This window comes from Fulmarus glacialis, unplaced genomic scaffold (genome assembly GCF_000690835.1).
Source record: "Fulmarus glacialis isolate BGI_N327 unplaced genomic scaffold, ASM69083v1 scaffold21887, whole genome shotgun sequence".
NCBI classification, from domain to species: domain Eukaryota; kingdom Metazoa; phylum Chordata; class Aves; order Procellariiformes; family Procellariidae; genus Fulmarus; species Fulmarus glacialis.
This window is the reverse complement of record NW_009224089.1, coordinates 1-15,255: the sequence shown is the minus strand read 5'-3', so window position 1 is coordinate 15,255 and position 15,255 is coordinate 1. Positions and strand designations below refer to the sequence as shown.

Genomic DNA, 15,255 nt, shown 5'->3' with positions numbered 1-15,255 from the left:
ATGCCTCCGGGGAGGCAGAGCCGGGGCGATGGAGCTAGAAATGAGCCAGAAGTCAGGGGAGTGAAGGTTTTGTTCTAGTTCAGGAAGACACCTGAGATCGTTCAAAATCATCCCCAAAACTAGTATACGTGAGCAAAACCCAGCAGTGCGACGGGGAGTTTGGCACCCCAACCTCCTCCTCCCAAGGCTGGGGCAGGACCTGGTTCAAACCCAGCTCCCAGCCCCACGGGGAGGCTCTGCCCCACCACCCTGCGCCCATCGCAAAAGAGGATTCGTCCTCCCATCCTTTTAGGCATCATTTTATCTCAAATCTCTCATTTCCCCACTATTCAACAGGAGCTTTCCCAACCGCTCCCACCAACCCAGTATTCCTCTCCCCACCACCTCCCAAGCTCTTCGTGGGAGCATCCATACGTATATTTTGCCAATCCTTTATCCCAACCTCCGTCTGCTCCCTGCACCCAGCCCGGGGCCCTCCAGCCTCCCCAGGACCTCGGGGCTGGTTTTCAAGGCTGCCAAAGCCCCGGGACCATCCCTGAGGTTGGATGGAGAAGCAGACACAAGCGGGAAAGGAGCAAGTGTGATTTAGGCAGAAAAAGGCACAAGAGGGGAACCGTTGCAGGGCAGGGAATAGAGGTTTATTCATCTGTTGCCTTGAGAAACTTGAGGTTGTTTTAAAAAAAAAAAAAAAAAAAAAAAAAGACCTAAAATTATATGAACTCAGCGATTTCCAGCACAATAATATATAATTTTATGAGACAACACGTCCTCCTTGTTTCCACCACCCTTTAGCCCAAGTGCAAATGGCCCACAGGAAGGAGGGCTCGACCCCAGAGGGAATGGCATGGGTTGGCCCAATTTATTTAGGATGAAATAAGGTTTCAAGGGGGGAAAATAAACAAACAACACCTACTCCAGGGACTGTCCCAAAACACATGGACATGAGACAAGTTCAATGGAGACGTTACAAACCGGGCAGGGGGAGCACGGCGGCAGCGCTGGGCTGGAGAAGATCAGAACCCGCTTCTCAGCGATGGAGATGTCCCAGCTCGGTCTCCTCTGGGGACTGGCACCGCCGCGGAGACACGGCGTCTCGGGGAAGGGGGGACAGAGCGACACGACACGACACAGCGGGATCCGGGCGATGTTTTAGAGGATGGAGGGGACGGGAGAGCAGGGACGCTGCAGAGGACAGGGAGAGCTGCAGCGGGATGCGAGGGGAGCCAAGCCCACCGTGGATCCTGCCACACCATCTATGCTGCTTAGGCTTCGGGATTTTCCATAGCCTTGGTGAAGAAAACGGACAGGTTAGAGCCGAGCAGCCTCCTTCCCAAGGCTCGGAAAGCAAAGAGCACCAGGGTGAGCATCGCCCAGCCCCAGAGCCCAATTCAACCCCCGAAAAAAAATTCAGGAAGGGCTTTTTGAGGGTAACCAAGCTTTTGCAGATCCTCCAGACCTCCCCTCGCCTCCCCTTGGCTCCCCGTGCCGGCCGAATCCAGGACTCAAGAGTCATTGATGCTGGGAGATGAAATCGGTGCTGGGGGGTGTTGGGTTTTGTTTCCCAAATTGCTCTGAATGAGGAATGAGTCTGGGGATTTCGTGGGCTGAAGCAATCAGGGAAAAGCAGCAGAACTCAAACAAATATGGGATTTGGAAGGAGTTATTCCCCCGGCTCTGGTTTTTAAGCCAGCTGTAGCAGCAAGCTGCTGCTGACACCTTTCTGTACGGAAAGGAGCAGGTAGACGTGCTCATTATTTTCCATAAGAAATTGCATTAAAGAGCAAATATTTCTATTGCTTTAAGCATGGGAACCCTTCACACTCCCCCAAAGAGCCAGAAATCGCTCCAGCTTTTATTGAAAAGCAACAGCCAGAACAAATGCTCTCTCAGGTCAAAAGCCACTTTTCTTCCTGGAAAGAAACTAAGTATTTGCACTGAAAATTGGATTTTTAGGCCCAAACACCAGCCCTATTCAAAGATGAGCCCCAAGAGCTGCTCTCCGGATCGCTGCACCGTGCAGGGACAGCTCTGCTGCCAAGATACGGAAAATGAAGGATGCTCCCGGCCGTGATGAGCCCGACTGCCCTGCGCCGTGCCACGCTCGCTGCGTCGTCCCCGGGAGTGCCCGGGCGAGCAAATGCCGCCTGGCCTTTGCCTCCCCTGCAAGCACCAGCGAGCTCCGGAGAAAGCGAGCGCGTGCGAGCGAGCACGTGTGCGTACGCGGGGGGGAGCGGAGGGAGGCGGCTCCCTGACAGCAGAAAAACAAGGTGATGGATGGGCCCTTCGGCAGCGCCGAGCTCGGAAACCGTCCCCGCGTCCCGCCGGAGAGTTAACGGCGCATCTTTGGGTTCTGCTTTGATGCCCGGGCCAGGGTGTTTTGGGCTTGGATCAAGGCTGACCGCTCACCCCAGAGCGATCGCGGCATCACCTCCACGCACACCCGAGGAGGATGCCAAGACACGAGCATCGTCTGGAAAAGGCTCCAGAACGCTACCTCTTTAAATCTGATTTTTATCCCCTTTTTATACCTTTTTCCTACTCGTTTCCCAACGACAGCAGCCAGCAGGGAGACATGGGAGTCTTCAACCTCCTCCCATACTCAGCCCCCCCGGGAGACACGGCTCCTCCGGCTTCCAGGCGGAGAAAGGGCTGGGGGACAGGAGGCCACCGGCCTAAACCTGTTGCTGACTTCAGCAAAGCTTTTCCAGTTCCCGCAGTGGAAGCGAGAGCAGAATCAGGCCCCGAAGAGAAGAGCAATTTCCTTCTTTACTTTTTGGCACGAATCCACGCAGCGAGAGAGGAGGGAAGCGAGCGCAGCCCTGAGCCGGGGGGAGCCCCATCCCCAGCTGGGGATGTTTCCCACCTACAGCAGCTGATGCAAAGACCCCCCTGGTCCCCCCCCAAAAAAAAAAAACCACCAAAAAACTGCATTGGGCTCATCCTTCAGCAAACCTTGCTCTTTTTCCAGGACCGCTGAGGCTCTTTGAAGAGCCCTGCCCGCATCCCACCCTGAGCCGTGAGTGTGGGAAGCAATCATGCCGAGATGCAACGTGAAGGCTCGGGGTTACCGATGGATCCAGCAGCCAAAAACCATCAATTTGTCGAGAGGTGTTACGGGGTCGGGGCTTGCTGGCAATGCAAGGACCCGCTGATGTGGTTGAGCACTTTACAGGGATGCTCCTTGCCCTCTTGCTCAGACCATTGAATAGAAAAGGGTGGAAGGAGGGCATAGGAACAGGGCCAAAATCATGCTGCCAGTTTTGATTAAGTCTCAAGCATCACAGTTTGGGGCAGCACTTCATAAAGACGCTTGATTGCTCCAGGGCCCCTCTGCAATGGGACTCCGAGGGCAAACCTGCCCCGAGCCCAACACTTCATTTTCTCCATCAATTAATTCCCAACGCACATAAAGCCACGCTCGTGGGAGCACCTGGCTCAGGACTCCGTCCCTCAAGGCCATCGTGGGTTTGCACCAAGCTCAGGGCCAGGTGCCACCACAGAGTCGAGCTGCAAAGCGCCGGAGGGTTGTGCTCCGCTAATTGCCACCGATGCTGTTCGTTAACGGAGCCGGTATCCCAGCAACTCGCATAGGTGCTAACTGAGGTCACCGGGATTGCTTTATAAATTAGTTTGTTGCCAAGGAGCCGTATGGAGGCATCTTATAAACAGAGCGGTGGGGCAGCGGGTAACCCCCGGGGGCTCTTCCCCGGGACCTGGCAATGCCGCGCTCCCCACGTGCAAACGCTCGCAGCTCACAAGCGCACGTGCGTGCTCGCACATGCTTTCAGCCGGCAGCAGATGGGGACGGGGTAATGCAAGCAGGCAGCATTGCCCAGGAACGCCTGTGCTTGTTTAGAACGTCTGCGCGTTGCACGCACTCGCACGCGTGTCCCCGTGCAAACGTGGGCTTGTCCCTGCTCGCCCCCCAGCCAAGCATCGCCGGTGGATGCTCACGTGAGCATCCCCGCACTCGATCCCACACCGCTCGAGCCACGTGCCGGTCAAGGCCCTGCACTAATAGCAAGCAACGGAGTAAAAATCAGCTGCGTGATGTTCTGGCAACCAAGCCAAAAATTGCCGCTTTGCAATGCCAGTGTGCCGTCAAAGGGTAAATGCCCTTCCCTCCGTTTAACCCCATTCCCTGTGGGTCCTCTTGAAATCCCACTCTGGTTTCAATCACTACCTTCTCCTAGACCATCATAACCAATCTCGCTGGCATGGGGGATACTGGACTCATCCTGCCTCCATATCACTCCATCCAAGCAGAAGACGGGTGCTCACATGCCAAGACAGACCCATGCCAACGTGTCTGTGCCCCAGCAGGACACATTTTGGGGAACTGCTGAGCAGGACCTGAGTGCTGGAGGGAGATAAGGGGTCCGGAGCCATCCCCGGCAGCAGGGAAGCAAGGTGATATCACTGGAAGCAGCAATAGGGACAAGAAACACATGCCACATGGCAATCCACTGCAATCCAGCTTGGTCTTCTCCAGAACCCAGGACCAAGGGGTGGTGGGCAGGGGTAGCTCTTCTCTTTGAGCTGCCCCAATGAGACCAACCGCTGGAATTGGGCTTGAACCACGACGGATGCCGAGATCTGCAGCATATTCCTGAACCAGCTCCATCTCCTGATTTCCACAGCTTGTACAGACATCAGTACCTGTCCCAGGATCTGACAGATGGCCATCAGCTAGTTGGGCTCAGAACCAAGCTCATCTCAATTTGCAGAGCTGCCAACATCCCAGTACCAGAACAAACAGCCTCAGCAGGAGATAAATCAGGAGTGAGGGAAGAGGCGCCTCTGCGGCTCCCAACAGCTTTTGGCTGGAGCACAGGAGGCTGCTTTGCCCCTCTGATCGTCTCTGGTCACCGCTAACCCGGACCACACTGGAGCATTTCACCAGGGAAGACATCAGCCCTGACCCCCCCGGACAGCATCCCACCGGTCCACCCCCAACAGCCCACGCAGGACGCAGATATTGAAGTTCCCTCTTCCCAAAAGGTCTCGCGCATCACTCAAGCCCCTCTGGACACCAGATCCACCTTTCCCCAGGTGCAAGACCATTTCAGCAAGGGTAAGTGACTCACGTACACATCTATTTTTAATTGTAAAAAGCACTCTGACATTTGCAGGAAGGACACCAGAACAAACCAATGAAGATCACCAAAGCGCCCTTTCAAATAGCTGTTGCTGCCACCGTGCAAGGAGAAAAAACCTCCTGGTCTCCTGCAACCAAGTAATGTGATTTGGGAGCCCAGCAAGAGCATCACTGGATCCTCAGCTATTAGATCTACTCTGGTTCTCCTGGCTTCAGTGGGACCAAGCTCAAATGCTTCAGTTGAAGAGACGCCTGACTTGAGCATCTTGTAAGGATGAAGATCAGCACTGGCTTTCATCTCTCTCCTTCATCCCTTCCAGTTCAGCATCCCCCTGAGTCTGGGGCAGGACTACAGCCTCCTTGCTTCTTCTTATTAGCGGGCATTAAGAAAAGAGATCAACTTCACTGAAAAAGGCCCTTCCAGGAAAAAGCTGAGGCTTTTCAAGCAAATATTTGTATAGTACCCTTCTGCCCAAAGATGAGCAAAGCTTTTCATTTTTTTCCTCTTTCTAAGGGACGATGCTGAGCAGAAACGCCAAAGGGAATCCTTGATTTCCCAGGAGGAAGCAACCAATTTGCTTCTACTAATGCAATAAATGTGATTGCCCCCAAACACCTCCCCTTGCTCTAGGGGCTGTTGGAGAACCTGGCCCAGGCCAGCCTGGGATGAGCTGGGCTGCCTTGCACATGAAAATAGGTGACTTCCCAGTGTAAAAGATACCAGGAGGGTGTGAAATGAACCTGAGCACCAGGGCTGGAGGTCACAAACCCAAAGCTGAGGTCCTCCCTATGTCCCAAGCCCATCCAGCCTTTACCAACCCAAGCAGAGCTACAGCAACAAACCTTTGAGGGCCTCCAAAGCACCAACACCACGAGCCAACAGGTCTTGGTGTGCAGCTCAGAGATGTAGCACATCATCTTTTCTCCTGCCTGGTCCCAGCTCGCGTGCGCCGTTCCCTGTGAGTAACTGGGCTTAGATGATACCAAGGAGGCAGAGGTAGGTCAGCTCTGCAGCTACATCATCCCACACCACCCTGGACACACAAGAAAAACTGCAGAACTAAAAAAACTGAGCTGTGTCCTAAGAATTATCCCAGCAATCGAGGGTGCAGCTGGATTTTGTGGCTCAAGGTAGGCACTGGATCTACCCTCCCAGGGGCTGGGACACTGGGAGACGGGCACAGGGCACGCTCGCTGGTGGAGCAGAGAAGGCTGGAGGACGGTGCGAAGGGACCAGGCTGAAGAGGACTTTTGTTTTGTCACAGGAAGGAGAGTTTTGTGTTTTCCTGACTCATCTCCCCCACAGTTTCCCACAGAAAACCTCAACACTTAGCAAAGCTCACTTTCCAAACCCAGAGGAGACAGCCTTTCTGGCAGCCCGGTGCTTTTGGCGAGGCAGCTCTTGAGCATCGCGGCTCCCCATGCTCGAACCCACCGAAAGACATCAGAGGGAGAGAGGAAAGGAAAAGCCTGTGGATTTTTTTCCCTACTGAAAACCTTTTGACCACCTTCAGTCACCACCTCACCACCTCCCTAGGAGAGATGTCCCCCTCACACCACCCTGAGATGGGTGACTGAGGCCCAGGGAGAAGAGCTGGAGGGACAGGAGAAGTCGGAGCACTGGGGAGCAGAGGGACAGACCTGTCCCCAAGGAGGGCAGTGCAGCCAGCATGGGGTCACAGACCCCAAAGAGTGGCAATCAGGGGAGGAGGACTTGGGGGAGGAGAAAAAAAGGGTAGAGCTAGCACAGAGAGACGTGGTGGACGGAGATGAAGCAGATGGAGAGGCAGGAAGACAAGTGGATTTGGGGAGCAGAGAACAACAGCCAGGCAGGCAGATGGAGATGAACCACCATCTCGGACAGATGCAATAAACCTCCACCTCACTCCTCCATCTCGCCCTCCCCAGCCCACGGGCCAGCTCACACCTCCAGCATCAGCCATACCTTTCTGGATGCCTCCATCCGCTGCACAGGAGAAGTCACTCGTGGCCAGCAGGAAGCACGTGGAGGATTTCTTGTTCTTATCCCGGGTGCTGGAGCGCCGCATGGGCCGCTTCTCCTCATCGGTCGGCGACAGCGGCTGCTCCTCGTCCGACAGCACCACGTTGGCCTCACCGTTCTGCTTAGAGTCTGCAAGAAGGTGGCAGAGACCCATCAGCAGCCGATAAACCCACAGGACGAGGTGCTTGGGGTGGCCAGAAGGGTTTGCTTAGACCATGCAAGGAAGCAGAAGACCAGACTGCAGATGGCCCAGAGCAACGCCCACAAATTCAGGTACAGATCCCAGCCTGGACATGCTAACTTAGAGTGACCAGGGGAGCAGGACCATGCCAGATTTTCATCCCAAGCAGCAGCTCTTACTCCTGCTGAGGGTTATATACCCTGCGTGAAGCCAGGCAGGGTTTGCCAGAGAAGAAACACCCTGGTCTTTGAGATCCGCTCACCTCACTGGTGGGAATTAGCTCTCCAAAATTCACACTGCTGAGATGCTCAGGTTAGTGGTGAAGTGCTAATTTATGTCATCTGACTCTCTGGTTCGTTAGCTAAGAGCTATGCCAGGTAAGGGTCTGGCCTGAGCTCCTGGATCAGAAGGGATGGGGTTGACCTGCTCCTCCAGAGCAGGACGGCTCCTCTCTCCGCTCCTCTTTCCCAGGGCTCCTGGGGCAGATGGGATGCGTAGGCACGTGGAAAAGGGAGATTTATGAAGGGGCATTTGGGGCTCCCTGTGTCCCCACGGGTGAAGGACCATCACTGTTAAACACGTGGCCAGACGCGCGGCTGCTCAGGGCTGACCTCAGTGAATGCCACGTCGGTGGAGGACACAACTCCACCGTGGTCCCTCCTGTTGCCGCACCAGATTTTCATCCCAAGCGGAGGTGCCGCTGGCAGCAAACCAAGACGAAAAGGGCAAAGCGGCCTGCGTGGCCAGCAATGATACCGCGGCAGGGCTCTCGCGGTCCCCCAAGCTTAGCCCAAGCGATGCTGCCCACCAACGACTGCCCACAGCCAGGGCCGTGCCCTCTCCTGACCTGAAGGAAAGACTGGCCAAACCCCAAACATCGGCTCAGTGCATGAGACCAAATAATAAATGTACAGGGGCTGATTTTGCTCCTGCCTGAGCACAGGATTTGGAGCAGCGTTGACCTTGCCGTGCAGGGATGCTACATCTACTAGAAGATGAACGGAGAGCTGGGGTCAAGCCCTAGGGAATATCCGTGGATTTATCCATTTTGGTGAAGCTTACCCTGATTTATGGTGGGAGGAAGCAAAAGAAAACCTACCCCAAGGGCATTACCAGGCTAAGATGGGAATCGGGCAAATGGTCCTACCTCTGTCAGCGTGAGGAAGAGGTGGGCTAGATAGGGACACTTTGAATCACACCACGGTGACTTGATCTATGCCATTAGGAGAGCAGGACATGGCCTTTCCCCCCCTGCCTGGAGGGGGGATCTTGATCTGCAGCATCCTGGTCCACCAACATGGCACCCAATACCCGGACACCCAAGGGCCCAGCCCCTTTCTGCACCAAGTTCTCACCAACCCAAGAGCTGGGTCCCGCAGCAGGGCAGTCCCCAGGGACTCTGGGACACAGGGGACCAAAAACACTGCCTTGGGAGCTCCCGGAGGTCTCCCCCTCCCTCTGCCCCACCTTTGGGGTCTCACCTGACCGTTTCCGCTCAGCCGCCCCCTCCTCTACTGCCAACGGGCAAGTGTCGCTCTGGGTGCTGTTACGGGGGGAGTTTTCCTCGGATTTGCAGTAGGTAGGGGAGTCCAGCGGGGCCGGACGGGGTATATGCTTTTTCTTCTTCTTTGGCAGCTTCTGCTTGGCCATGGCCAACGAATAGTACATCCCAAAGTTATTGACAATGACGGGCACGGGCATGGCGATGGTGAGCACCCCAGCCAACGCGCAGAGAGCCCCTACCACCATGCCCGACCAGGTCTTGGGGTACATGTCGCCGTAGCCCAGGGTCGTCATCGTGACCACAGCCCACCAGAACCCAATGGGGATGTTCTTAAAGTGAGTGTGGTCGTTCCCGCTGGGGTCAGACGTCTTCGCTCCGATCCGCTCGGCGTAGTAGATCATAGTGGCAAAAATCAAGACCCCCAAGGCGAGGAAGATGATGAGGAGCAGGAATTCATTGGTGCTGGCCCGGAGTGTGTGGCCCAGCACCCGGAGACCCACAAAGTGCCGTGTCAGCTTGAAGATCCGGAGGATCCGGACGAAACGGACCACTCGTAGGAAGCCCAGTACGTCCCGGGCAGCTTTGGAGGACAGGCCACTGAGACCTACCTCCAGGTAGAAGGGCAAGATGGCCACAAAGTCAATGATGTTGAGCAGGTTTTTAATGAAGAGAAGCTTATCTGGACAGCAGATGATGCGAACCAGGAACTCGAGGGTGAACCACAGGACACAAACCCCTTCGATGTAGGTGAGGATGGGCTCCGTCTCCACTTTATGCGTCAGCAGGATCGTCGTGGTGTTGCCAACCACGAGGGTCTCCGTCACGTTGACGTCGATGTTGAAGGCCTCGTGCGTCTCCAGACAGAAGGTTGTGATGGAGACCAGGATGAAGAAAAGCGAGGCAAAAGCAACTACCTGCAAAAGTAGAAATTACATGGACCATTAACTGATTTAGGTCAACCTCTCCTCTTTGGAGGAGAGCAGCAATTTTATGAACCACCGTGACAACAACCTTGGGGCAGCCTGAGACACACTTCTGATGTCACCTGCCTTTGGTACATCTCTTCTAACCCCTGCTAGTGAATAGCAATAGCAGGGATGAGAGAAGTCCTCATTCAATTAAAATGAGTGTAACAGGCTCAAAACACCCCAGGAGCTATGCTGCTGCCACCCGCTTCCCCAAGACCAAGGATGGAGCATGGGCAGGGTTCCCTGGACCTGTCCCATGAGTTGACAGCAAACCTCAGTGTCTGGGGCCATCAGCCCAGAACCTTCCTCCAAGTGCTACGATATGTACAGGGGAAGGTTTGCTGGCCTCTAGCTGTGGCTGAAGATGTGCCAGAAATTACAGTGATGGGGATGAAGGGAGACCTGCAACAGCCTGGGTTTGGAGCAAACCTCCACTGGGAACACATGAAAAGGGAACTTTGAGAGGACTAAGTCAAAGAGCTTTCCCTCACATTCATCCCAACCCCCCGCCCAGATGAGATGTTCACACCATTCACAACTGTGAGGTTTGGGGGTCTGGGTGTATCAGAGATGTCCTTTTGCTCCCTCCCCGCTCCCAAAGGGTCAGTGGTGGGTGATGTGCCCACGAATGGTCCCAGGACCGAGAGAGCAGGACGAGGAGGAGGGGAGCAGGCAGAGCTCAGCATCCCGCTGATGCCTGGACCTGGTGACACCCAGATGCTCCCATTTCTCCTCTCTACCCGACTGGTGAGACCTTTGTCCCCTCCGCGCCGCCTCCTCCCCGCGGCACGCTGCCGCATCGCCTCGGATGTGAGCGAGGAGGGGCCGGCAGCACGCGGTGGAAATCACAGGCTGTGTCAGAAAGAAAACACTTTGTCGTCCCCCCCATCAATCCTGCTCAGCCCTCCTCCCCGACAGGATGAGCTCATGATGAGTCCATTACCCAGAGCATCTGTTTCCAAGAGCCCCCGAAAAAAAAAAAAAGCCTCTGAGCAGAAAAGCTCTTCTTCTACCTTCCTCCAGCGCAAAAGCACAGCGGGTTTGGCTTCCTGGGAGCAGATCCTGCTAGAGCACCCTTTGCTTCTAACCCAGCCTGCCCGCACCCAGCAGGATGCGACCTTTTGCTGTCGAACCCACCCGACCGGCTGGCCCCGAAAGCCTGCTCGAGACGACAGCCCGGGTCCTTGGCTGGAGTGAATCAGCAGCAGAGACAGTCTGAGTCACGCTTGAGAAAACCCCGGACACCGGCGGTAACGTGCCGGCAGCCCTGAGCCTGCCGAGAGCATCCTTGAGGGGTGTCCCCAAGGGCAAACCCGTGTGGGTCCAGCACAGAGAGCACCAGCCCTCCAAAAGTTAGGTGTGAAGTTTAAGCCAGGCTCTAACTGATGGAGAAACCTCTGGAAGGTGATTCTCTGCCCCCAAAGATAGACTTCTGCTCGGGGGTGGGCTGAGGTGCTCTATACCCCTCAGCTCAGACCACTTTGGACCACACGCCGTGATGCTGCTCTGCTGGTGGCAGCTCTTGCCGATCAGCCACGCGCAATTTGGGAAGCAAACACAACAAAAATTGGGATCTTAAGTGGACAAGTGTGTCTATACAGCGGTGGCATGGCCAAAATAATCCGCTTTTCAGCTGAGGGCTGAGTAACGTTCCTGAGTTTCCCCGTATGGGGAATCTCAGGAAAACTTGAAGAGTAAAAACTTAGACTCAAAGCAAAGTAGGAAGAAAAAAATTACCAAGGAAGAGAGTGAGACCCTGCAAACACTCAGGCAATGAAACAGCCCTGCTGTATGAGCCGCGTAGGTGAGATCTGATTTAGCCCCAGGAGCAAAAGCAACCTCTAAAAATAGGAGAGTCAGGTTCACAGCCGGTGCCAACCATCGTCCCCCCCCAAAGTCAATAGTGCTGCTCCAGTTTTGTGTCAGCTGAAGATCTGACCTGAGATGGCTTATCTCAGCTTTGGCCTCTGCTCCAAGCTCAGGTGTTTATCCAAAACTGTCTTAAAAATAAAATCAAATCTATGTATATTCCCAGTGGCCACCAATATACCAAAAGTCCCACCAAAGAAGTCCTCCAGAACCTGCCAAGATCTCCACGATCTCAACATGCGCTCAACAGCTTGGGATGGGTGTTCCCAAAAAAAACCCATGACCCTACAGGGGGTCACTAGCCTGGAAGTGCCAATGGAAGGGAGGTCAGGACCCCACAAGTCAGGCTGCAAAGGGAAAAATAATGAGCTACAAGCAAGCAGAGTTTGGAAGTAGAGGTAAAACCACAACCGGGGCAGTTTCCCATGGGGAGAAAAAGAGTTTTACACTCCAGCTGGGGCAGCAGCTACACTAGGGACCAAATTTTCACTGAGACTGGACTAGACACAGGAGCCAAGATCCCGTGGGCATCGATGCTACAAGGAAAAGACGCTAAAAACTTGGGGGGGGAGTTTCTAACCTCACGCTTACGCAGTTGCCAGCTCAGGAGGTGCCGGGAGAGAGAAGTGCTGGAAGGAGGGAAAGATGGAAATAGCCAGGAGCCAACTGAGTCAGGGCCCGAGGGGCTGCTCCGCGGGCGAGGAGGAGCAAGGACCGGAGAAATTCAGCCCCCGAGACTCTTAGTCACTGCTGTCGCGCGATCGAGAGGTTTTATGCACACAACCTGGGATCGCTCTCCTTCCCGCTGCTGCCAAGGTTTGGCAAGACGCACCGGACCGGCTGCTCCGGCGCATCCCCAGGCCAAACGCCGTGGCCGGCAGCACCCCTTTTGCTCTGAAAAGGAAGGGGGAGACTCTGAAACGGGGCAGTATTAAAGAAATCCCACTTCAGCCACCCCAAAACGCCAGGGCAGCACCATGAACGTTGCACCTGCGGAGATGCTCATGGGTCCTGGAGCATCCTAGTGCTGGACGGTGACTCTGAACCAGTAACGGTTCCCTGCATTAACTGGGTGCACTGGGCAGGTTGTGCTTACTTAGGTTGGTTGCCTCAGTTTCCCCTTCTGCCAAAGCAGTTCTCCTAAGCCATTGCAAAACTCTACTGATATTTTAGAGGGGCAAATATGACCCAGAAGAGCCTGTGAACGTTACCGCTGGAAGGTGACCGTCCCTGTGGTGGTGCTAAGCTCAACCTTTATCTTAGAGCAGTAAGAAGGAAGCCGGGAGCTCCCAGTGCAGACTGGTCCCACTCCAACCCCAGTCAGGGCTCACATCACAGCCATCTCTGCTCCCTCCGACACGCTCCTCCTGCTTCGGTTTAGCGAATGCCTTTCTGAGAGCAGCTCAGCACACGGGAAAAGCAGAACCAAGTACTAACGTCAAAAATCTGAGTTGAATTATTCTGCTTGGGTTTATTTTTTAATTTGGAGCTTTGCACCACTCAGAGCAAATCTTGGAGGCAACGAGCCCTCAGCGATGGGCAAAGGATCGGGTAACCCTTTACAAAATTTTTCCCCAGCCCCCCTCTGCGTGTGCGCGTGTTGCTCTTACGTTAGCTGCAAAAGCACCGCCTTGACAAACCGACCCCCTGCCCCGCGCGCTGCTGGTGGGTGTGAAATGCCTGCAGGATTTCTTACGGTTGATGGTTTTTTTACACCTCTGAACACATCCAGAATTCATTTAGATCCCAAATATCTATACGTTTGCGTGCGGCAGATTTATAAGCTGGGCGTGATGGGGGACACACGCGCGGGGATGGGGCTGGATGGGTATGGAACAGCGTGGGCGGGGGTCGGTGGGCAGCGCTTTGGGGATGATCTAAGAGTAGCTGGGAGAGGAGACTCGTGCGCAGGATAGTGCCCGAGACGGGCTGGGAGCCCAAAGATGCGCCTGGTTATGGGGGATACGTCCCGGGCATGTCGGTGTCTGTGGGTAGGGATCGTCTGCGTGTGCAAGGGGGGTCGTGGGGGGATGTTAGCTCGTGTGTGAGCTCACGTGTGCGTGTACATGGTGTACCGGGTCCCCGGGGACGCGCGTGGATGAAGGGGGTTGGTGTGTTTGTGTGTTAACCGTGGCTGAGAGCCTGCGCTCGCACGTGCTGATGGGGACCGTATGCTGCGCGTGGGCAGCATCGACGCGGCGACGGTGGGGGACAGGGGTGCGGGGACGAGGGCGCTTGCAGGGCGCAGGGAGGGGTGCTTGCGCAGACGCACGGGGTGTCCTCTGGGGCTGCTGCTGCTGTAGCCTTGGGGACACCCACGAGGATCCCATTCGCTTCAGGACCTGCTTTAGGCGCCAGCAAGCACCAGCCCTGTCCCCCCACTCCACACCTGGGCCATTAAACGTGGGTTTTGGCGTGGGCACGCACACAACCCAGCGAGAGGAACCCAAGCAATCCTGCCTGTCCTAGAGCATCCTGAAACTCTGCCAGGGCTCAGCTCTGCCAAGGACTCTCCCTGACAATCTCTCACCTCCGTGTGCCCAGGAGGTGCCCCGGCAGCACCCAAGGGTGCGAAGGGGGCAGGGAGTGGGCTTGCCCCCAGTTTCAGCACAGCTCCCCAAGATACGATGCGTTGGGAGGGGACGGGGAGATGGTGGACGAGACTTCCCGGAGGATGGGAGATGGCCGACATGCCCCATGGTAGGAGGGGGACGGCTACAGAGGGGCCCACGTAACCCACGAGGAGAGTCCACCTCACCCACGGGGACGGGGAGGTGAAGACACAACCCCAGCACGGCCCCATCCCACCTCCCCACTGGTGCGTTTCGGGAGCTTACCCTTGCCGCCTTGGACGAGTAGGGATCCTCAAAGAGCGCCCACATCCTGGGCTGCCAATTCCGACAGCAGCCACCCCCTCCGGCAGCCCCCGCCGCCCCCGGCGGCCTGTCATCCATGCCCAGGCGTTGAAGGGCCATCTCCCTACCCCCTTCCTCTTCAGGCTCCTCTCCACCGGCCCCTCCGCCAGGCTCGGGACTCTCGAAGATGTCCAGGGCCTCTTCGGCATCGCGATGCTGGCGGTAGGTCATCCAGCAACAGGGCTCCACGTCCGTCTCATCGATGCCCCAGTAGGTCAGCTCCTCCTCGAAGAGGGGTCCGCAGATGTCCGCAGGGCAGTGCAGCTTGCCCGTACGGTAGTAGTTGAGGACGTAGGAGAAGATCCCGGGGTGACGGTCGAAGAAGAACTCATTGCTTTTACCATCAAAGTCAAAGTTGCTCTGGGCATCGGGGTCGGCGAGCCAGGCCAGGCGGGTGCCTGGCAAAGTCCGTAGGGTGCTTTTGTAGGTCTCATGCCGGGTGCCACCTACATTGATGGTGATCTTGTCCGACTCTTCCCCTTTGCCCATCTCTTCCTTCAGGCATGTTTTGGAGGGTGGTTTGTTCCCAGACTTGCGTCCACGGTAGGAGGAGACACACACCGAGCTGATCATAGATTTCGGTGGATGGGAGATGCACGCTACGCGCACCCTTCCTCCGGGCGAGGAGCTGGGGGTCGGCGGAGGCAGGAGAGGGGGGCAGAGATGGGACTGGGGAGGGGAAAAGGGGGGGGCTCAGGCTTGGCTCTGGCCTCAGGGG

The 15,255-nt window shown here is 55.9% G+C and overlaps 1 protein-coding gene across 2 annotated transcripts; it reads right to left on the bottom strand.

The window, feature by feature from the left end:
• Positions 1-1,149: 1,149 nt before the first annotated feature.
• Positions 1,150-15,110, bottom strand: KCNC4 (potassium voltage-gated channel, Shaw-related subfamily, member 4). 2 transcript variants are annotated; one of them, XM_009582050.1, is made up of 4 exons: positions 14,460-15,110; positions 8,763-9,699; positions 7,044-7,229; positions 1,150-1,286 (listed from the first exon to the last, which is right to left on the bottom strand). In XM_009582050.1, exons 1-4 carry the CDS (start codon positions 15,108-15,110, stop codon positions 1,150-1,152), a joined length of 1,911 nt encoding a protein of 636 aa, XP_009580345.1. The 2 variants fall into 2 exon arrangements, with proteins under 2 accessions (XP_009580345.1, XP_009580346.1); XM_009582051.1 differs by lacking the exon at positions 7,044-7,229.
• Positions 15,111-15,255: the final 145 nt, after the last annotated feature.